Source organism: Lagenorhynchus albirostris, chromosome 3 (assembly GCF_949774975.1).
Source record: "Lagenorhynchus albirostris chromosome 3, mLagAlb1.1, whole genome shotgun sequence".
Taxonomy (NCBI): Eukaryota; Metazoa; Chordata; class Mammalia; order Artiodactyla; family Delphinidae; genus Lagenorhynchus; species Lagenorhynchus albirostris.
The window spans coordinates 106,140,587-106,163,357 of record NC_083097.1 but is presented as its reverse complement, the minus strand read 5'-3'; the positions used below and the strand labels follow the sequence as shown (position 1 = coordinate 106,163,357).

The window sequence follows — 22,771 nt, the reverse complement described above, 5'->3', positions numbered from 1 at the left end:
TTTGGTTTTTTTGTTTGTTTGTTTTCCTTTTTCATTGAATTATATATTCTAGAGATCACTCATAGGAGTATAGAGAGATCCTCATTGATTTATTACAGCTGTATAGTATTCTACCGAATGGATTAAACCATATTCAACCAGTTTCTTGTGGATGGGAACTTTGTATTTCTAATCTTTTGCCATTATAAACAGTGCTGCAATGAACAGAATACGGAATTCATCATTTCATTTTTTGCCTGTTTTATCTTTTAAATACATTTCTAAATGTGGAATTGGTGAGTCTAAGGATAAATGCCTATGTAATTTTAGAGCATTTGGATTTGATACGATAGACAGAAATGAACCACAAAACTATTTAAGTATTAAATAAAAACCCATTTAATGGGGCTAAATGTTTAAAAAGTATGATTAAAACACTGCTTTAACCCAGGGGATACTTTATTTAGCTCTTTTAATTAAAATGATTTTGTTTGAAGGACAGAGCATGACAAATACCTCTCTTGCTGTCTTTAGTTTCTTTGGATTTGAACAGATTGGTGTCCCACATGAAATTATGTTGCTCCTACTTTTCCTTATGAGAATACTGTTAAGAAGGAATACTACCTTAAAAGTCTTTGCCTAACTACATTGGGGAAAAAGGGAGGGAGCTATGCCAATTCTCAGAGAATTTTGGCTGCCAAATAGCACATCTGGGCAAATTGGGCCAGGAAAAAATCTTTAGGTATATAAATCTTTAAAGCAAGTTTCTCTAGGCCTGAATAATCCAGACATTGGTGTCTCGTACTGTATCCTAAACCATGATTGGATGTCCAGTCCCAGATTTCAGGGGTGTTAGATTTTTAATTATGAAATGCTGAGAGACAATTAGGGCTTCACAGAAATCTCATGAAGTCAGGGCCACAAAGGAAGACCCCAAAGTCGGGTGAGCACAGAGGCTACTCTCGGATCCAGAGGGCATGTGGCCAGCCAGTGGATGCACCAATTGCTAACGTTTAACCATTAATCAGAAGTCTAAGACAGGAACCAGGGATATGCCCCAAGATCCATTTACCCACCATGCGCGTCCCCCCCCCAAACACACTTCTGGGGATCTAACTCTTCTCTGGCTGCGAACTCATGCAGAGTCCTGGCAGGGCTCACCCCGAAGCACACCCCCTGTACGGACTCCCCAGGACCGCGGCGCCTGCAAGCTGCCAAGGCTCCCCGCGCCTACGTGAGCTCGGTCTTGGAGGTGGAGGGCGCATTTCAATCCGGAAACGCCCAGCCCCTCTGCGGGTTCCGCAGGCTGACGCCGATCCCGATGGGGAGGTGGGGGTAGGATGGGCGATGGGGAGGGCCCGGCCTCCTCGGATGGAGGTTGCAGCCAACTCCCGCGGGAGTCTCTAGTCCTGCTTGACTGAGAATCCCGCATCCCCGGGTCTGGGTCTGGGTCTGGGTCCCTGAAGGAGGACCCGTTCTCATCCTCAACCTTGTGGCCTCTGCCGGGTGGGGAAGTTCAGCTGCGGGTCTAGCCAAGCCAGGCACGTTTAGAGACCCTCGTCCCTGGTCCGTGGCCCAGCGAGGGCGGAGGGGGAGGGGAAGGGGCTGCAGTCGCCTTTCCCAAATCTGCTCCCTAACTGCCCCCTCCCCCGTCGTCTGCTCGCTTTGTACAGGCAGTCAAAACAGAGCTAGCGGCCAATTGAGGGGGACGGGAAGCAAAGTCGACTAGCGCCTCGCCCCCTCCTCCAGGCCCCCCCGTCCTCCCTCCCCTTTCCCACTTCTCTCCTCGCCCTAACCTCGCCCCCATCCCCCGCTCATTTCCTCTCGTACCCAAGCTCGCCAATCCCTCTTTCCAAGCCCCTTTTCCAAACCCTGGCCTTCCTCTCCGGATCGCCCCCCTTCTCCCCAATCTGAGTCCTTTCCCCTCCCTTCACCCTACCCCTTTCCTTCCTCTTCCCCTCCCCCAGCCCCTGGCTCCCCTCGTTCCTCCCCACCCCATCGCCCCCTTACTCTGTCTCCGCCCACTCTGAGCCGGCCCCTCGGTCAGGGCTGCGCCCCACGTGTGGACGGCTGCGCTCCAGCCCCCACTGACAGCCGCCGCCCGCCGGCCCGCCCAGCGCCCCGCCGGGCCTCAAAACCCCCGCGCCGCGCCCTCGCCCGCCGCATCTTCCCCGGCGTCCAGCCTCCCGCCCTCCCTCTCACCGGCGTCTCGCCCCGGTCCCGCGCACCTCCGCCCTGCTCTTCGGCCGCCGCCGGCGCGTCGCTGCCCAGTGGAACTCCGGGCGAGCCGGGAGAAGACCCTCCTTTTCTTTGGGGGGCGACTTTTGTTTGCTTTCCGGCTTCTTTCTGGTGACTTTTGCAGCTTTCCAAGATCTGTACCCGGAGCGCACGGGAATCCGCTGAGTCGCTGCGTGCAGGCCCTTTTTTTCTTTTGAGGTCCGCTTTCTTTGTAACTTTACGCCGCGGCTGCTCGGGTTACTTTTGTAATTTCCCGCCCCCGCCTGCTGGCGGTCCTGGAGTCGCTCGGGGCAGCGGCCCGGGGGATGCAACGTGGACCGCGCGGGGCTGCCGGCCGCTCCGCCGCCGCGCCTTGCCGCCCGCTGCTCTAGAGCTCGCGCCTCGCCGGCAGTCAGCGGGCCAGCGCTCGGTCCTGGGCTCCCACTAGAGCAGGGAGCCCGAGCTCAAGGGAGTCTCCGGAGCCGACGAAGGGCTTGTTAGACCTGACTTTTTTCGGGCCGCGTAGATTTTGTCTTCGAGCGCTCCGTCTCCGCGGACCACGGTCCGCGCGCTCTCAGCGCGCGCGATGGGGAGACGACGGCGGCTGTGTCTCCAGCCCTACTTCGTGTGGCTGGGCTGCGTGGCGCTCTGGGCGCAGGGCACAGCCGGCCAGCCCCAGCCCCCGCCGCCCAAGCCGCCCCGGCCCCAGTCGCCGCCGCAACAGGTCAGGCCCGCAGCGGCGGGCTCTGAAGGCGGGTTCGCAGTGCCCGAGTACCGGGAGGAGGGCGTCGCGGCGGCCAGCCGCGTCCGCAGGCGAGGACAGCAGGACGTGCTCCGAGGGTAGGTGGGCAGGCGGCACGGGGGGAAACCTCGGCTTGGCAGCTTTCCATCCCACCCCCTCCCAAAACTCAGTTCTGGCGGCTAGAGCCGAGGCCCCTTCCACCAGTAGACCCCGAAGACTCCCAGAAGCGCCTCCCCCTTTTCCTCAGCAGTTCGGCCGGCAAAAAAAAAAAACACAAAAAAAACCTCCCTCGGGGGGTTGGGCAGCGGGTGGGTCGGAGGCCCCCGGGTGCGGATCGCGGAGCGCCTGCAGAGCCCGCCGTGCGGGAACAAGTTCCTGGCGGAAGGCGCGCTTGAGGCCGCCCCGCGCCGGGGCTGGTCAAGCCTGCCTGCTCCCCACCGTCGGGGGCGCAACTCCCGAGCCTTTTGTTTGAGGACGTGTGCGGGGCTTACAGCTCATTCTAATAATCAAGCCGAGCGCTCCACCTTCCGACTCGCCATCCTTGACATGTCGGGGCCAAAGTAACAGTTGATCAAGGAGGGATGGATTTGGGGACGAGGGCAAGGATTTTTGAAACGGAGTGTTCCCTTTGTTCTCTGCATCCGGAGGCTAGAATAGTAGCAAATTATATGTTTCCCTGTTTCTTTTCGCTCCTTAAAAAGGTAGCAACGGAGGGCGGATGAAAGGCAATGTTTAGACATTTCTGACCCTCCTCATTCCAGTGTCTAGCTCGTTCACTTCCACGTCTGAGCCCCAAGCCCCAAGAATTTGACGTGTAGTTTTGGTCTGTTGGTTGTCCCATAAATGTTACGAAAACTGCTAATGTATTACCGCACCCCTCTCTAAGTGTGCGTTACTTCACTTGTCTATCGCAGGCCCAACGTATGCGGATCCAGGTTCCACTCCTACTGCTGCCCGGGATGGAAGACGCTCCCTGGAGGAAACCAATGCATTGTCCGTGAGTGCCAGGCTGGGATCGCAGTTTGGGGGCAGCACGCTCGGCCCCATCTCAGGGCCGACCTCTTGCATTCAGTCGTTTGGACACACATTTGCGTTTAGAATCCGGTGGCCACATAGCAGTAATAATTAGGAGGCGCGGCCCCATTTGAGTGGTGGGGAAGAAGCAGCCAGTTTGCCTCGGTTTTCACTTGTAGACTCTGTTGAAGGGCAATAATAATAAAGGTTTCAAAGATACTTGGAAGTTTTATCTTTCTATGTCTATTAATACAAACTGAAGGGGGAGTACAGCAATTCCCCAGATAACCCACACCACTTTTTCCTGAAGGAGAGCAGATAAGACCACAATGTGATTATGTAAATTATCTGCCTTTTGACTCTGCAGGAGGTTTAGGCCTTCTGAAGATCAAGCTTTCTTAGGCCTCCATACAAAACCGCTTTATTATCTCTGGTTTCATCTCAACAGTCATCTAACATAGATATGAAAGGAGCACTCTCAGAGATTTAGAGTTGATCCAGGTTAACGAAAATTTTAAAAGAGAGAACTCTTCCAAATGGCTTGACTTTTTTTTTTTTTAATATTTGGAAGACATTTAGGAAATTTAGGATTTCCAGATCCCAGATCTCATAGTGTACAGTAGATTTCCAAAGTGTGAGTCTTAGAACTTCAAAAGTTTTGCATATCTGACCTTAAAAGTTTTGATTATTTTATTCAGTTTCCAAAGTGAATACCCAGCTCTCCAAGTTTTAATTGGAGAAGTCATTAGTTATCATTATCAGCCTCACAGTGGTGGACTATGGGATGTCTTACTTCACATGCCTGTGAATTTGTGAGTTGAAGTGTGACTGGCCGTTTCTTGTGTATTTATATAGCACAGCCACATTTGCCTTGTTGGGAGGACAGCCAGGTGTCATAGCACATTTATTTAGAGACAGTCTTGACTTTAGATTGACCTCAGTATTCTCCAGGGAAAAGATAATTATGCCACATGAAGAGAGAAAAAGGGCAAGCCACACTAGCCAAGGGATAATAAGGATGTAGTGGTATCTCTGACTCTATATTTATTGGTTTTGTGGGTTTGAGATAGACACTTGATGTTATTTCTGTGCAGTTTTTAAAAAGGCATGGTATCTCAAGTGTTGTGAATACTAGCTTCTTATTATTTCTACCCTAAAAATCCCACAGTATCCAGTAATGAGGCAAAACCAGGAAGCAACAACTGTGTTCTTTAGGGTGATTCATAAATATTTTAAATAAACCTTTTGATTATAAGCCTTTACTTTTATTAAAAAGAATGGAAGGGTATTGGATATTTTCCCTCCAGCACATAAGTCATATACATGAGGCGTGTGTAGAGGGTGCATTTACTTTTTCAGACCAGTAGGGTGTTACTGTGCCTGCTTTAAACTTCCATGGTTCCTAGAATTCTGAAACAGCTAAGTCACTCACCACACACCTGCCATACTAGCCGGGAGTGACTTAGGCACTGCGGAAAGTCTGACTCACTAAATGTAATGAATGTGACTGCCATTATTGAGTTGGAGAGTAGCCGAGGAGAAGGGATTGGTTTATGGTACGTGTTGAAAATCTGTAAAGTCAGATTTTATTGGATCAGTGTGGAATGGGAATTCCAGAGAACAGAGCCTTCCAGAATATTCGCAGTAGGAAAAAAAAATGTATACGTATATATATGGCCCTCTGAGTGTCAGCTTTAAATATATTTTTGCTCTTTGAGTAACAGTGTGCTCTTTACATGTTTAGAAAATCAGCTTTGGAAATCTCAAAGTAACAGTGAATATTGTAGCCCTCATTTCTGATACTCCAAGCATTTGGGTGCTTATGAAATACACTGGAATGTACATGTATCATAAATCTATACAAAGCATAAACTTTGAAATGATCTTTATTTCTCCAAGAAACATTTACAGTACTTGTGTCAAGAGATATCTACAAAAATATTTATTAGCACATTTAAAAGGTAATTCAAATACCCAAGACTATAAAATAGTGCACAAAAGAGAGGGAGACTGTAACGTGTTTATATTCTGTTGCATGGGTCTCATCTAAATTTTACCTTAATATTTTGCATTAAATTCACTAGTTCAATTAGTCTGACATTTAAAACTGTAGTATATGGAGGTAATAACTAAATTGAAACCATCATAAAGTCAAAATTAAGAATTTTCATTCCATGAAATTCTGCCATTTGCAGCAATGTGGATGGACCTAGAGAAAATTATGCTTAGTGAAATAAGTCAGACAGAGAAAGAAAAAAATGTATGATATCACTTATATGTGGAATCTAAAAAATAATATAAATGAATGTATGTGCAAAACAGAAACAGACTCATAGATACAGAAAACTAGTGGTTACAAAGGGGAGAAGTGGGGAAGGGACAAATTAGGGGTATGGGATTAACAGATACAAACTACTATGTGTAAAGTAGATAAGCAACAAGGATATATTGTATAGCACAGGGAATTTTAACCATTATATTGTAATAACATAATGGAGTATAATCTGCAAAAACACTGAATCACTGTGCTATACACCTGAAACTAATATTGTAAATCAACTAGACTTCAATAAAAAAAGAATTTTCATTCCATGACTTTCTTATGATAACAAATTATTTATTATATTTATTGAATTTCCATCATTTAGCAAAAGAAAAGCTCTGAGGAAACTTACAAAAAGAGAATAAGTGAAATACAAATAGAAAAGGAGGACCAAAGATTAATTTCCTTATACATCAACATTTTTTCTTTACAGAAAGATATTAAAATGATCAACTCCTAGAATTTTAATCTGGTTGGCCTTGACCAGGCTTCATGAGAAGATATTAAAATAAAAATATACTTCTCAAACTACTGGAAACTTAATGCATTTTGACTTGAGTCTGCGTCTTGTTGTTATTGTTCTTAATTGTGGCCTGCAAAAATCACTGAAGTACTTCCAAACTTCCAAATATTTGTTTCCAAAAGGATGAAATTGACTTTCTCACTCTCCATTTGTTTTTTAAAATCTTGTTAGAACATGAAGCAATGGAAAAGTTTGCTTATTAATTTTTTTGTTGTGAAATTATACTATGAAGAGCATTTTGATCAGTGAATAACAGTGGGAAGGGGTTGGCCCAGAATCATAGCATTTGAGACCCGAAGAGACATCAGGACATTCCAGTATAATCCTTTTGTTTTATTTTACCAATGAGAAAACTAAACCCAGAGAAGCTGTGGGTTTTTTTCCGAGCTTGCAGTGGGTCAATGGCAGAGCGGGAACTCAACCTCAGACCTCTTGCATACCATTCATTTACTCTCCACTGTGCCATGCATCTTCTCCCAGCATCACTGAAATCCCAACACCCAGGTCCTCTCTCCTTTCTCCTCTGGTATTTCTGGGCCTCATCGTTTTTGTAATTGTGGGAGGGACAGATATTTAGATGAGATGTACTATAGTTTGAGATGAGTATGAAGAGAAAGAGCCTAAGCATTCTTGCTTCTCATGGGTTCACGGATATACAGGGTACACCTGTGGCCATGACAGGGATCTGTCTGAGGATGAGTAGTCTCCAGCCCATCAGACCTTCTTTGGGTTTAGGACCTGGGAAGGGGCACTCTGTATATAACGTAAGCCTAGACTAAATGTCTACCTACTGAGGGTAAGGGGGCTTTGAGATAAAACAATGTTTTAGTAAACATTTTTCATTGGAAAGTTATTGGTGATCAGAAAATCTAGCACATTTTAAGAATTAATAGTCAACTCCATGGCAGAAGCCATGTTCTTGCCTAAAATTGTTTTTTATCTTCACACTATAATTTATGACATTTTCGTTTATAGGGAGTGGTAATAGAGATGCTGGCCATATTATGTGGGTGTCAAAAGGCAATCCGGAGAAGAAAAACATTTATTGAGTTAGTTCATTTCTATAGAACACACCCTTTACATTACATATTGAGGGGCTCAGATCTCTTTGAAAGTTGTGAGACCCCCTCCCTAGTGAAAGATACATACACACATTTACATACATATTTACAGCTAGTTTCAGGGCGTTCCCAGACTCTCCTCTTCCTGTCTTCATGCATCCACTCATGGAGCATTAAAGCACTTGCCTGTGTGCACAGAGAGAATTCACTTGTGGATATAAAGGTAAATCTCTCAGCTCCTAAATGAACTGACTCTAAATATGGGAGAGACTTCCCATTTGAAGGCACTGGACTACCGATTTTGAGGATCTGTGGTATGTGCTGTGTCAGTGAGCCTAACATTCTTTGCTCTGATGACCCTCATACCTTGGAGGTCATAGCTGCAGGAGGCTTTGACTTTCCCTCCATCAAAATGTCGCAGCAGCTTTTCTGAGCAGCGGGAATAGGCTAGGTTGTGGAGGTAAAATGGGAGAAGAAAGGCTGGAGGAAGGAGAGAGAGAATTATTAAGGGGAACAAAGATTGATGATGGGGCAGGTCAGATACCAGCTGGGAAGGAATGTGCATGGAACCCCTGGGGCTTGGCCAAGTCGTTAGAGCGTGGAGCCTCCAGCTCAGCCAATTTCACATTCTCTGTCTCCTGTGAAGGTCCTTTACAGAGTTGGCTGTGTTTTCTGAAGGTATGCAGGACCTCTAGGTTTCCTCAACCCTCCCAGCTTCCTAGGACCAAGACTGTCTTCTCACCGTGAATTCTGATTATAAACTCTTTCCCTTGAATGGAAAAGATGACCTGTTGATAAGAGTTGATAAGAGTTGAATGATTAGGATTATGGAACTTGAAGTAGCTTCATTTGTGTGAACATTATCATAAGGATACTTAAGAGACTTATTCACTTGTCTACAATGGGTAATTTTGTTGTATATCTGAAATTAGGCATTATATATCACATATTTAAAAACTTTTTTTTAACATCTTTATTAGAGTATAATAGCTTTACAATGGTGTGTTAGTTTCTGCTGTATAACAAAGTGAATCAGCTATACGTACACATATATCCCCATATCCCCTCCCTCTTGCATCTCCGTCCCACCCTCCCTATCCCACCTCTCTAGGTGGTCACAAAGCACCGAGCTGATCTCCCTGTGCTATGTGGCTGCTTCCCACTAGCTATCTATTTTACATTTGGTAGCGTATATATGTCCATGCCACTCTCTCACTTCGTCCCAGCTTACCCTTCCCCCTCCTCGTGTCCTCAAGTTCATTCTCTATGTCTGCATCTTTATTCCTGTCCTGCCTCTAGGTTCATTAGAACATTTTTTTTTTTAGATTCCATATATATATATGTTAGCATATGGTATTTGTTTGTCTCTTTCTGACTACCTTATTCTGTATGACAGACTCTAGGTCCATCCACCTCATTACAAATAACTCAATTTCGTTTCTTTTTATGGCTGAGTAATATTCCATTGTATATAATATATCACATATTTTATATCTTAGTTTTTCAGGTTTATTGTTTTTAACTACAGTTTTCTTATTTTGTAAACTATGGTTTATTACCTAATTGTTCGTTCGTTTCCCTGTTGTGCTTTCTACAGCAATTTGTAGAAATAGTTGTGGAGATGGATTTTGTTCCCGTCCTAACATGTGTACTTGTTCCAGCGGCCAAATATCACCAACCTGTGGATCAAAATCAAGTATGTTTTTAATATGTGACCTTATTTACTGCATTATCTGTAAGCTTTTGAGTAAATACTAAATGTCCTTTTCAATGAGGATATAGACCCATGATAATTTTCCTAACTAGGTCAGTACTAATCTTTGGAGTAAAAATCTTTGGTGGCTTAGTTGTTGCCACCAACAACTAAGGGGTAATGGGGGAGTGATTTTCATTAAGAAAAATGATTTCATACTGGTCCAGATGCTATGTGTCTATTCAGTAAAAGAGCCTGGATTTAGTGGAGAAGTAATTCTTTGTGAGTAATAGCTATAACTTAACTGGGTTTTTTACCATGTTGCAGGTACTGTTTTAAGTGTTTATATCATTTTATTTAATTCTCACATGAATATTATGAGATACTATTATTACCCCATTGACAGAGAAGGAGGATGAGGCACATAAGTTTAACTCGCCCAAAGTAACATGGATTTGAAGCCAGGGATTCTGATGCCTAAGCCTGTAGTCTCAAACCCTCAGCTCTGTTTATTGCCTTTGCTTAACTCCTGTGGCTCATATCCTGTTTTGTGGGTTAACTAAAGGGGAAGGATAAGAGGATTGAGATGACAACAACTATTTATTGTGTACTGACCAGATGTTTTACATATATTAGCTATTTTGCTGTTCACATACTGACTCCCAACAGCTCTGTAAGATCACAATAACAGTGGGCTAAGATTGTGTTTTTCATGACCTAAGTAGAAATTGATGGGTCTTTAGGTCCAAGATTAATCTTTTAGGCCAGTGTTTAAGGTAATATTTTATAGCAAGGTGGAAGCAGATATTATTTATTTAATTGCTCAATAATTAAATAAATCTTTGTCTGCCTCAAACTAGTGTGAAGTTGTTATATTTTTAACACTTCTCTCTACAAATTTTCCCTAAGAAAAGGTAATAGATAATTTATCTGATTGAGGAATATAAGATTCAAGATTCATATAACAAATGTCATTGTCTGATGATGAAGCTTCTGATTAATGCTCTAGTTTCATTTTCTGTGAAAATAATCTGTCATTTTCCCGACCTTTGAAAACCTGTTATTTAGAATTCATCGAGACTTTCTTGACCACCCTGATTAGCAAACTTCTTCCACTACTTTCCTGAACCTCCCTGTCTGACTGCCTGGACGATACCATTCCCCATATCTTCATTATCCTGTTCTCTTAGTTTTCTCAACTACACCCTCAGCAAAAAACCCAAACCTGGAGAAATTTTTTACAGTTCAGTTTCTTAATTCCTCTACCTGGGCAGCTGAACAATCACTGGCTGACCCTCAGTTTATGGTATGTAATTTAATAGAGGATCCCTGAATTCATTTGGCCTTGAGTAATACTGGCTGCCTTTCCATCAGGAACTTTTCTCCTTTCCAGTCCTCAAGATGCTCCAGCTCCACAAAGCATTTAGCGCCATTAATCAGTATCTTCTTGAAATGCTCTCTTTTCCCTTCACTTGTAAAATATTAATGGCTCACAATACTCCTTTTCTTGATTATTATTTCTTAGTCTCCTTTCTGTATCTTCTTTATTAGCCTTACAGTCACAGCTAGGTATTCCCAAGAGTTCTGTCCTCCCTGGGTGAACTTGTTTACATATATGTCTTCAGTTACTACCAATGTGTTGCTAACTCATAATGATTATCTCTAGAGTAGATCCCTCCACTGAGCTTCATATTCACATGTTCCATTTCCTATTGGACATCTCCACTTGAATGGATAGTAGGCATCTGAAACTGTGGCATGAAACTCTCAATTCATTGTTGACCACAGTCTACTTCTTCCACAGTTTCCTTGGCCCCAGCAAATGGCAATGAGCTCAGTGCCCTGATGTCATAATGGACTTGGCATCCACTGTCACGGAGCTTACATCCCTGTAGGGAGACAGACAAAACACAAGTAAACAAACACCACAGAGTCATTATAGGTAGTGGTAAGTTCTCGGAAGGAAACTTTGCTGTGAAGGAGAACAGCCTGGAGCCAAGGGGGAACCTAGTTACAGGAGCCAGACAAGACCACTCTGATGAGACGTGATATTGGAGCTGAGTTCTGAAGGACGAGAATGAGCCAGGCATGAGAAGAGCCAGGGAGGGACCCTCACAGGGAGAGGAAGTAGCAAATCAAAAGACCTTTCCTCCACTTGAGAAACTGTGAAAGGTTCATGTGATTACAAAGAGGAAGATTGGGAAGAGAAGGTCTTAGAGAAACCGGCACATCCAGGGAGATAATACACGGCCTCCTTGGTCATGGAAGGGTTGCATTATATCCCAAATGCAACAGGGAATCATTGAAAGGGTTTCAATAAGAAAATGAAGCAATGCCATTTATATTATTAAAAGATTACTGTAGCTGCTCTGCAGAGAAAGAATTTGAAGAGGGTAAGAGTAGAAGCTAGGGAACCTATCAGGAGGTTACTGCAACAGTCCAGGTGAGAGATGAGGGTAGCTGTACCACACAGTATCAATGGCGACAGAAAGGAGAAGATGGATTTGAGATGTATTTTCCAGTGGAACCTGCAGACCTTGTTAAAACACTTGATGTGAGAGAAAGAGAAGCAGTTGCTTAAGCACTGGGTGATGGCAGTGCCAGGCCTCAGCCACCGCATTCTGAATGGATACATGAGTGCTTCCTGCATCCTAGAACTTACACTTCTAGTCACCTTATATTTCCTTCTTTTAACATTGAAAGTGTAATAGATTTTAAATATATACTAAATAACATATGTTGTAACAGATATGCTCGTGTGCATACTTACTACAAATAAATAAAGGTATGCTTGGGTCATAACATTTACTTCCATAGAATACATTTGTCATTAATTGGGTATTTAGTGTAGTTTTATAACTCTCACAGATACGATAATTCTGGTGATTGATAATTGTATGTTTTTTGTTGTTCTTTGCAGTTCAGCAGTGCAGTGTTAGGTGCATGAATGGTGGGACCTGTGCAGATGACCATTGCCAGTGCCAGAAAGGATATATTGGAACTTATTGTGGACAACGTAAGCAACATTGGGATAGACTCGATTTATTGGAAATAATTTGATTGAGTGGGCGTTTGATACTGAGTCGTAACTTAAGGTCTTGTAAAGGATCTTAAAATCCTTTAAAAATATGTTGATGTAGAAAAGACATACCTTATAGCTGAATACCTAATGTTTTCCAGTTCTTTAAAAATTTTTGTTTTAGAGTATTGATGTTGTTGAATATTACTAGTGCTTTATCAAATTTGACATATATCACAGGTAAATATTTACTTGATTTTCTTTTATCTAGTTCCATAAAGCATGGATACCTGTCTGAAAAAAATGGTAACGTTCGCTGTGATCTCTCTCTGTTTTTAAGATATCCCAAATTTAACCCTAGCAGAGCCAATCTTATAAATTGTTCTTTGCTCAAATATATTTTATTATTTAACACCACAGTGCAGGGCTGTGAGGTGATTTTTTAAAAATCATGTCATTGTGAAAGAGGGAGCTTTAATCCAGCAAAGCTCTTCACTCACTGGAGAATATCCTATTATAATCAAAAACAACCTTTTAGCAAGAATGTAAGGATGATAGCTCTTGTATTTTGACTTATCACTGGGCAATACTTTAGGTTAGTGCTTCCCAAATTGTGGGACTCTTACAGGAATCCCCATATTTTTAAGTATGGATGAGTAGAAGGACATGATATTAACGAAAGTTGAATCATAAATAGTAAGAAAGTCCCTTTTCACTCCGTTTGCATTTCATCAGGTGCAGCGTCTAGGTTTGCTGCTAATCATCAAGGCCTCCCTAAGGATTGTTCATTAACCATTTTAACGTAGCAAGACCACGTCTTAGATGTGCAAGAATATCTAGCTTGTTTTAAACTAACCTTATTCTGGTTTTGTTGCAGTTTAAAAAACTTCTGAAATTATTGTAAAATATATATAATATAAAATTTACCATTTTAACTACTAAGTGTATATTCAGTGGCATTAAGTACATTCACATTGTCATGCAACTGTTGCCAGCATCCATCCACAGAACATTTTTTGTGTTGCAAGACTGAAACTCTGTACCCATTAAATGCTATCTCCCCATTTCCCCTCACCCCACCTCCTGGCAAGCACCATTCTACTTTCTGTCTCCGTGAATTTGACAGCTCTAGGTACCACATATAAGTGGAATCATATAGTATTTGTCCTTTTGTGGCTGGCTTATTTCACTTAGCATAATGTGTTCGTGGTTCCTTTATGTTGTAGCTTGTGTCAGAATTTTCTTCCTTTTTAAGGCTGAATAATATTCCATTTTGTGTATATGTCATATTTTGCTTTTATCTATTTGTCCATTGATGGACACTTGAGATACTTCCACCTCTGGTTACAAATAACACTGTGGTGAACCTGGGTGGATAAACATCCATTCAAGTCCCTGCTTCAGGTCTTTTGGATATATACCCACGACTGGAATCCAGGGATCATATGGTAATTCTGTTTTACATTTTTTGAAGACCTACCCTTCATACTGTTTTCAATAGTGGCTACACTGTTTTATATTTTACTACAGGTGGGAACCAGCAGTGCACAAGGGTTCCAATTTCTCCACATCCTCACTAACAATTGTTATTTCTGTTTTCTTGACGGTAGCAATCTTAATGGATACAAAGTATCTCCTTGTGGCTGTTGATGTTATTTTTGAGGTTGCCTTCAGGTTTGGGTAATTTTAGCTTTCTGTTTATAAATGCTATGAAGTTTTCTTTTAAAATAATTTAAAATAAACAGGTGAATTGATTTAAAGAAAAATATTCTCTTAAGGTCAGGAGTCGACAAACATTTTCTGTAAAGGCCAGATAGTAAATATTTTACACTTTGTGATCCGTGTCACTATTCAACTCTGCCATTGTAGTGCAAAAGCAACCATATGCAAATAGAAAAGCTTGGCTGTGTTTCAGCAAAACTTTCTGGACACTGAAATTTGAATTTCATATAATTTCCACGTGTCACAAAAATATTATTCTTCTTTTGATTTTTCAACCACATAAAATTGTAAAAACCCTTCTTAACTCATGGACAGCACAAAAACTGGCAGTGAGCCAGATCTGTCCTGTGACCCATAGTTTGCAGACCCCTTGTGTAGGTGGTTCTCAGGTATGGAAAAATCTGTTAAGCTAGCCTGAGATTGAGCTTGGGAAATGGAATCTTAAGGAATTTGAGAGAACACCGTGCACTGAGGCCAGTTTTTTGCAAGAATAGAAGATGCCAATGTAATAACTTTTTTTAGGCTAGGGTTGACCAGGTGAGAGCAGGAAACAGCTGGACAACAGTGGATCAGATTGTAACAAAATTTCTTTTTTCATAAATGATTTTTTTCTGTATTTTTTCATACATTCAAGCATTTTCCAAATTTTATACAATGGACTCCAGATTATAACTATTTAAAAAAGTCTATTATGAACACCATATTTATTTATTTATTTATTTTTATTGGAGTACAGTTGCTTTATAATGTTGTGTTAGCCTCCACTGCACACCAAAATGAATCAGCCATACACAGACAGGTATCCCCTCCCTTTTGGACTTCCCTCCCATTTAGGTTACCACAGTGCATTAGGTAGAGTTCCCTGTGCTATACAGCATGTTCCCATAATTTGTCTATTTTATTTATAACAAAGCAGATTTATACCTTTTTTTACACCTACAAAAACATTAGGAGATCTGATTGTATCCCTATTTTATAGAATTCAATAGCCAGAGAAGAGACACTGTTATGCTTCTTGAAACTCAGCCTTTTACTCCTCAGGGAGAAAAATCATAATTCCTTTAGAATTGCAGGGGAAGAGCCTTGCCTCAACTGGTCTTTCAGAGTATTTCGTCAAACCTATCCTAAAACTAGCCACTTTTGCCTGAATTCAGCTGCTGTACCTGTCTGGGGTATGTGTGTTTATGTATGTATTTTCCTGAAAGTTCTACAGAAAGCGCTCTTGTAGGTATGTCTCTTCCCTGCTTTTCACACAGAAATGGGAAATGAGGTGATGGAAAGTAGTTTCCCATCCTGTAGGAGGTGCTTTTATGTTCTTCTGCCCCTGTGACAAGCCATATTGATGTCACCACACTTTTCAGTCAGGGGAAAGGGAAAAAGCACTGGGCCAGAAGCCCATCATACATCCGAAAATTTGTCCTCTAGATATCTCATGGGACGGAACTATCCTTGCCTAACATTTACTCACGGGTAATAGAACATTTGGTTCAAGAAAGTTATATAACTTAAAAAATTCATTAGTCCCAGCACATAAGAAGGTGATGGTATGATAACTAGAACATGTCAGCTCAAGAAATGGTTTAAGGAAGATGCTTTCTAAGTTGTCTTATATAGAGAGAGTATTACTGGGAGTAAAGAGGCGGGTGTAACAGTATGAACTTGTAAACCCAGAAAAATCCTGGAAATGTTTTTTAAAATGAGGATTATAAAAACATTAAAATTGCTTAGCTGCTTTCCCAGAAATGTAGAAAATGTTCTTTAGAAAGCACTCTTTCATTTCCTTCAGCAATGTTTATTGAATAACTACTGTATGCCCCACATTGTGCAAGGTGCTGGGAGTACATCAGTCACCAGCAAGATGATGCCCAACTTCTTAGAGCTTATCTTGTGGTAGGGAAGACAGGTAACAAGTAGGTGAAAAGTGAAATGCCTAATACAAATTTAGGGGATGAGAAGTTCTAGAACAATAAATGAGAGTAAGGGGGAGAGAGTCTGGGTCAGAATAAGCAGTTCTCTGCTATTTTTTAACTGGGGAATCTCTGAGAAGGTGACTTTGAACACAGACCTGAGTCTGTGCTTTTAAGTCTATGGGAAAAGTGTTCTAGACAGTGGGAAAAGCAAATACAAAGGACCTGTGGTGGGAACAGATTACATACATTTTGGAAACAAGAGGAAGACTTATGTGGCTGAAGTGAGGGAAAGAAATAATGGCAGGGGATGAGTTCAGAGGCAAAGGTGTAGGGCCTCATAAACCAAGGAAAGAAATTTGGACTATCCCCTAAATATTATGGGAACCCATTGGTGCAGTTTGAGCAGTGGAGTGATACAATCCGATTAACATTAAAAAAAAAATCACTCTGGCTGCTGTGTTGAAACTGGATTGTAGAAATGGCAAGAGAGAAAATGAAAGGGCCAGTTAGGAGGCTAGTGCAGTGGTGCTGGTAAATGATGTTCTAGTAACTGAGGATGGGATAAGTGTTTGGATTAAGCTTGCATTGGAGGTAGAATCTATGGAAGGAAGTGTGTACTGATGGAATGGGTGTGGTGAATGAGACTAAAAGAAAAAGCAAGATCCATAATGACAGCTAGAAGGTTTGGCTTGAGCTCTGGGCTGAATGGTGATGCCATTTCCTGATATTCCAAAGACTGAGTGGGGAGTGGGTTGGACTGGGGTCAGGTGGGGCTAAGAGCATGGGATATCAAGAGTTCTCTTTTGGATTTGATAGTTAAAGAAGTTTGTTAGACTTCCAAGTGAAAAAATCTATGAACTCAGCTCTTAGGAGACAGGTTAGAGATAGAGATATGACTTCGGGAGCATATAGATTGAATTTTTATATGGTTAATCTTTTAATTGTAGGCCTAGACAAAGATCACTAGGAAGTTGGTGCAGGTAGAGAAGAGAAGAGGGCTGAAGCCAGAGCCTTGATTGCTGCCCAACATTTTGAGGTGGAGAAGAGAAAGGAGAAGCCAGCAAAGAGTGAGGAAGAGTAGACAGTGAGACAGGAGGAAAACTGGGAGAGCATGGTAACCTGGAAGACAAAGGAAAAAGGTAGTGCCTGTAGCAGAGATTTATATTATCTCATGTAGAAAAATAGGCTTTTGTTTCTTTCCTCTTTGTAGCGTTTTAACCTGGTTTAGCATCTGTTTTTATCCCATACGTTTGTGTAGAAGTAACTACCATAATTTCAGATTTGACTTATGTCCAAGTGTTTGTACCTATATTGAGTGGTACAGGAGTCTGTCTAGTAATAACAGACACTTGTCATATTACCTAGCACAGAGTAGGTGCTCAGTAAATATCTACTGAATAAAAATATTTGGGCTTTGGCAGTCATGATCAGGGTTCTATATCACAGGCTGACCAGCTTGAAACAGGCTTTGCTTCTCCCTTCTCCCCAGATCATGGCAGGCAGTTAAGAAACAAGCTCATATTTCTTTGCATAGTCGTCTTCTTCCTTGCCTTTTGCTTTGTCCCACACTAGGTGTAAGCAATTATTTTTTTCTTCCTGAGTGGTCAGCATTCTTTCCATGGTGGAAATTTAGGCTTATACAAGTTTCTTTCCAACTGCAGTTGAAAGGTAAATTTGTTGCCATTATGTCTTGTTACTTTATAAAATAACTTTTATCCTAATTTATTCAAAAGAAGGAAATTACCTCTTTTTTTTTCCTTTTGGTCCACTTTTATATCTGCATTGCCTGCTTCTCTTCTTTGGCTATTGCTCTTCAGGGTAAACTTTGGTTGCTGTAGAACAAGTCTTGTTTTTCATACAGATCCTTTGCAGTACAAAAAAGAAGGGGACTTAAGATTGTAGAACACTTTAATGTGTAGCCACTGTGAACTTTGCTTTTTACACCATTTTATTTAATCCTCAAACTCCTCTGGGGTAGGGACTATTTACTTTATAGGCAGGGAAGCTGAGAATCGGAAGGATGACGTGATTGGGATGTGCTGAGCACAGCAGAACTCCTCATCTGTTCCCTGCTTTGTACCGCCTCCCAAAAAGGTGGGAAGAATCCTGCGAGATCTTGACATATTTTGGGAGCTTTTGAGAATCTGCAGTACATCAAATACTACAGTAAATGAGGGGGATACAAAGGCAAACTCCCTATGGTCCCTCTCCTGGAAGAGCTCTCTCTCAGGTGAGAGTAGGAATAGAAGCAAATGGCTGTATTGGCCAGTCTCATCCTTCTTGTTCAGAGGAACCCTTGGTACTTCCTTAAATTATTGAAGTCACCTACGATCTTTTGTTTAAATGGGTTATACCTGCTGATATTTACTGTATTAAAAATTAAAATTGAGAAATTTAAAAAATTATTTCATTTGAAGTAACAAGAAGCCATGTTGCACGTTAATATAGTTTTTTATGAATAATAACTACGTTTTCCACACCAAAAAGAAATTTAGTGAGAAGAGAGGCATTGTTAGTCTAACCTGTGTAGGTTAGCCTGGATTTTATGTGTACTGGGCGAGCTCTCTCCAGGAGGTGCTCCAGGCTTATCCAACCCTCTTCTCCTCACTGGCATTTGGAAGCTCTGTCTTGGAAAACCCTGAGAGAAGCCCTCCCTCCGCCTCCCCAGGGATAGATCCTGAGTGTCAGTCATGGACGCGTTTTCCCGTTCACATCATAAGGGTTAGCATATGCATAATGAGAGAACATGTCTGGGACAGTGACTTTCATTTACATTTCTTACACCTTGATAATATTTAAAGAAAATTCCTTTCATATTAATTAATTACATTAGGTGAGTGTTACCCATTTGCAGTATACCTTTAGCAATCAAAATACTCAAATCCTTACGGTTGTTTCTGTGAAATTATACCCTACCGAGAGTTCTCTTGACAGATTTTTGTTCCTTCCACATTCCTGTCCACCTCCATCTTTCTCATGCTTCTCACGACCTTTATTTCGCGTCTTTTATCCTGTGTATTTATCGATCTAACTTACTGCCCAACTGTTTTTCCAAGGCAGTGATGAATTGGACTTTCTAGTAAAACTCAGCTTGGGACAAGTGAAGAAGTGGAAAGGTGTTGTTCTTAGGGGGACGTTCCTGTGTAGACATACAAAGAATTCTGCTTTGGAGCGAAGCCTGATGCAGACAAAGAATTTTAAGACCATTGGCACACTGATGCTTTAAGATGAAGGTGTCTTGTTTCAAAGTTTGCTTTGGTATTGCTACTATGAGCAGAAGAGAAACCATTCTGTGTGTTCTGGATGATGGTAGGTAATCCAGCTGCATGTTCCTGGTAAGGAAATAGCAACCCTCTTGCATCTTTAGATATTGCTTTATTTATTGAGCTTCCCATTCCCGATATGGCCGTCACTTGAAGCGCACGTAAATGTGCTCTGCCTCGTCACTGCTCTTTCGTGTCTTAAGTCCTGTTTTGGAGGCACAGGTCATAGAATGTAATCCTCTTCTACTTCTGTGAGGACAGAGTGTTAATCTGTTCAACAGGTGGGTAGGTTATGACACAGCTTGTAGTATTGGTATTTTCTCTTGCAGGAGATGAGATTCTTGAATTCAGCTGTCCTCATTATGTTTCACAGGAATAGTTATTTTTCAAGTAATCTGAAGGGTGATTTTTTAAGGACACTTCCTTGGCTTGGGTCCTGGCTGCTGAGTTGCTCCCCTTGGGAGGTGCAGTGGGGAGAGAGGGTGGGGAGAGAGTTCAGATTCCTTTCTGACTCACTGGCTCCCTCTGGGCCACCTGACTTCCGAATTCTGGTCTCCCTGTCGCAAGTCCAGAGCAGGGAAAGTGTGTGCTGCAGGTGTTTGTCATCATTACTTACACATTTTGAACTGTGGGTTAATTTCATAAGAAAGAACCTTTTGTGTTGACACAGTGAGGTTTTCCCCTTTCTTTCTTTCTATAAGTTGACACGTTAGTTACTTCTCTTGGTATTTTATTGCTGAATTGATAGTATTTTCCCCCATTTTTCATGTTAGCTTTGCCTTTTACTTATTTATTCTGCCTTCAGTTTTGGCTTCCTTTTCTTTGTTTTTTTCTTTTTTACTGCCATATCCTCTTTATTTTTTCATGTTGCATTTTCCTCTGCTTCTTTTTCTCCCTCTCTCTGCTCTCTAAAGTCTACAATCCTTTTCCTTCATATTTTAGTCAACTTTTACCTATGAAAATAGATTATAGTGTTAATAGAACTGAAATAGAGGATCGAATCATTATATTCTGACTGTATGGGCATTAGAGCCAGCCAATCCTTGTGATTCTGATTTAAAAAAAAACTTTTACCAAATGCTTGCTTAACAATGTGATTTACATGAATTGTGTAGGTTTTGGTCTCAATATACACTGAAATATATTTACTTAAATGTGTGATGTGACTTGTTTTAGAAGTAAGATCCATTATTGCTACATTTCTACACTACTACATTGTACTTGGACATTTACTGTACAGTGAGCTTCTTGTTGTGTTTGTGTGCAGCCGTCTGTGAAAATGGATGTCAGAATGGTGGACGTTGTATTGGACCCAACCGCTGTGCTTGTGTTTATGGATTCACTGGTCCACAGTGTGAAAGAGGTAAGAAGAGAAAAGAGAACCTCCCTTTGGAGAAGTTTATCTTGTTGTAAATGTGTAATTTTTTATCACTTGATGAAAAAATCTAACGAAATAATATTTTCATTCTTCTTTGATTATGTCTATAACTTGCATGGTCAGATTTTGAGATATAGCTAATAGCGGCTGAAGTGTCTCAGTTTTTTCCACCAGAGTGAACTCAGTTCAGGAGGCCAACTCTGGGACTCCGGCTCTAGAGTAATTCTGAGTGAGTGACTGATGGCAGAACCTAATAATTTGGAGTTAATTCAAATTAGGAGTCACTGTTGGCAGTGCGGCCTCTGTTAAAAAAAAATGTAGCATGTTCTTGGCTGCAAAACCAACAAAATTCTGAAATAAATTGCCCTAACTAACAAGGAAATGTATTACATTGCATACAAAAATTCCAGAGTCACTGGGCTTCAGGTAGGACATGATCAAGGCTTTCATTCTGTTGTTCTACTTCTCTTGGCCTTGCCTTCCTTTGTCAGTTTTGCCCTACCCTCCAGTTCTTTATGGTTGTAAAATGACTGCCAGCAGTAACTAAGGGAACATGCTTTCTTGTTCACATCTAGAGAGAGAAAACCTCTTCTTTAACCATGGGCCAATACTAGCCTTCAGAAATACTCCACACACTGATTGGATTAAGCTTGAGTTTTTGAACCAGTCCCTGGTAAGAGGAATGGTATTAATACGTTCCATGTAGACTTACCAGGACCTGCCTTTGGAGCAGGAGATGATGAAAGCCTCTCAAAGTCATCTATCTGAAAAGGAGAGTTTGGTATCAACCCAGTAGAAGTTGTGTTGGGCAGGAGGAAGGGGGTAGGGGAATGGGTACTAGGTAGGCATCCAGCATTGTCCACCTTATCCATGTAAATGGTCGGTCAAGCCAATATGAAAACAATTTACCATAATTTAAATAGCAGTTAAACTCGTGACCTGTAGACTACTGAAAATCCCCAGTGTTGATGCAACAAGTGAACTATTAATAATGTTCTGATAGCAAAAGGGCATATCAAAGAAGGTAAATTTTATAAAACGGGATAACTGTTTAGCACTGAACCATAAAAGTAAAATAAGCTTAAACTAAAATCAATATTACATAATCATTCATAATTACATACATACTCAATTGATTTTCCCAGGGCTTTCATAGCATCTAAAGTTGTATAGTGCTTTCTTTGTTGTGAAACTTTGAGTATATGAAGCTATGTCATTGAAATGTTACAGATAAGTAGTGGTGATGGTTTATATATGTGTAGAGGCTTTGAATTGCAAAGAAACCTTGTGTTTTTAAAATTATATCCATTACACTGACAAAAACTTAATCCTGATATTCAGGTTGAAGTTTGAGAAGAAGCTGAGAAATTAGAATTATATGGTGAAGTTTGAAAAGTAAGATGTATGCAGCCTTTTAACATACACTTGTATGTATATGTACATTAAGATATTTACATTATTCCTAAGGTAATAGAGATTTCTTGGGACCGAAGTACATTCCACAAATGACAGAGTTTATAGTTACACTTAGGACAAATTTAAATGTCTTCACCAGATGCTTTTATTTTCGGAAGAAAAATTAATTGTGAAATGTTAGCATAAAATGATAAGTTGTTGAGAATGGAATAAAACAAATTTCCGAGATGATAAGTTTATTTAAACACCATAGAATGGAAAATAGTTAAATTTATAATTTCTAACATAGTTATAATTGGTGGAGATGATGTTCATTTTTCTGGAGGTCATGTAAACTTTGTAGCACTTTTATCTTGAGCAGATTTCAAATTCAATTCCTAATTGGCAAAGGAATTGTGTAGTTTCGAGAAAGAGGCTTCCAGGCATTATTACATCGTTATTCTGCAACAGTTATTCATTCATTGGGTTTGTTAGTCCTTACTAAATTTATGGAAATTCAATAAAGACTTAA

General features: G+C 41.2%; 1 protein-coding gene across 1 annotated transcript in view; it reads left to right on the top strand.

Annotated features, from left to right (window-relative positions):
* The first annotated feature begins 2,782 nt into the window (after positions 1 to 2,782).
* Positions 2,783 to 22,771, top strand: part of FBN2 (fibrillin 2) — a 231,120-nt gene continuing 211,131 nt past the window's right edge. The window contains exons 1-5 of the mRNA XM_060146231.1: positions 2,783 to 3,036; positions 3,853 to 3,935; positions 9,457 to 9,555; positions 12,473 to 12,568; positions 20,734 to 20,829. Of these exons, the coding sequence (XP_060002214.1) occupies positions 2,783 to 3,036; positions 3,853 to 3,935; positions 9,457 to 9,555; positions 12,473 to 12,568; positions 20,734 to 20,829 (628 nt within the window). The remainder of the gene's footprint in view (positions 3,037 to 3,852; positions 3,936 to 9,456; positions 9,556 to 12,472; positions 12,569 to 20,733; positions 20,830 to 22,771) is intronic.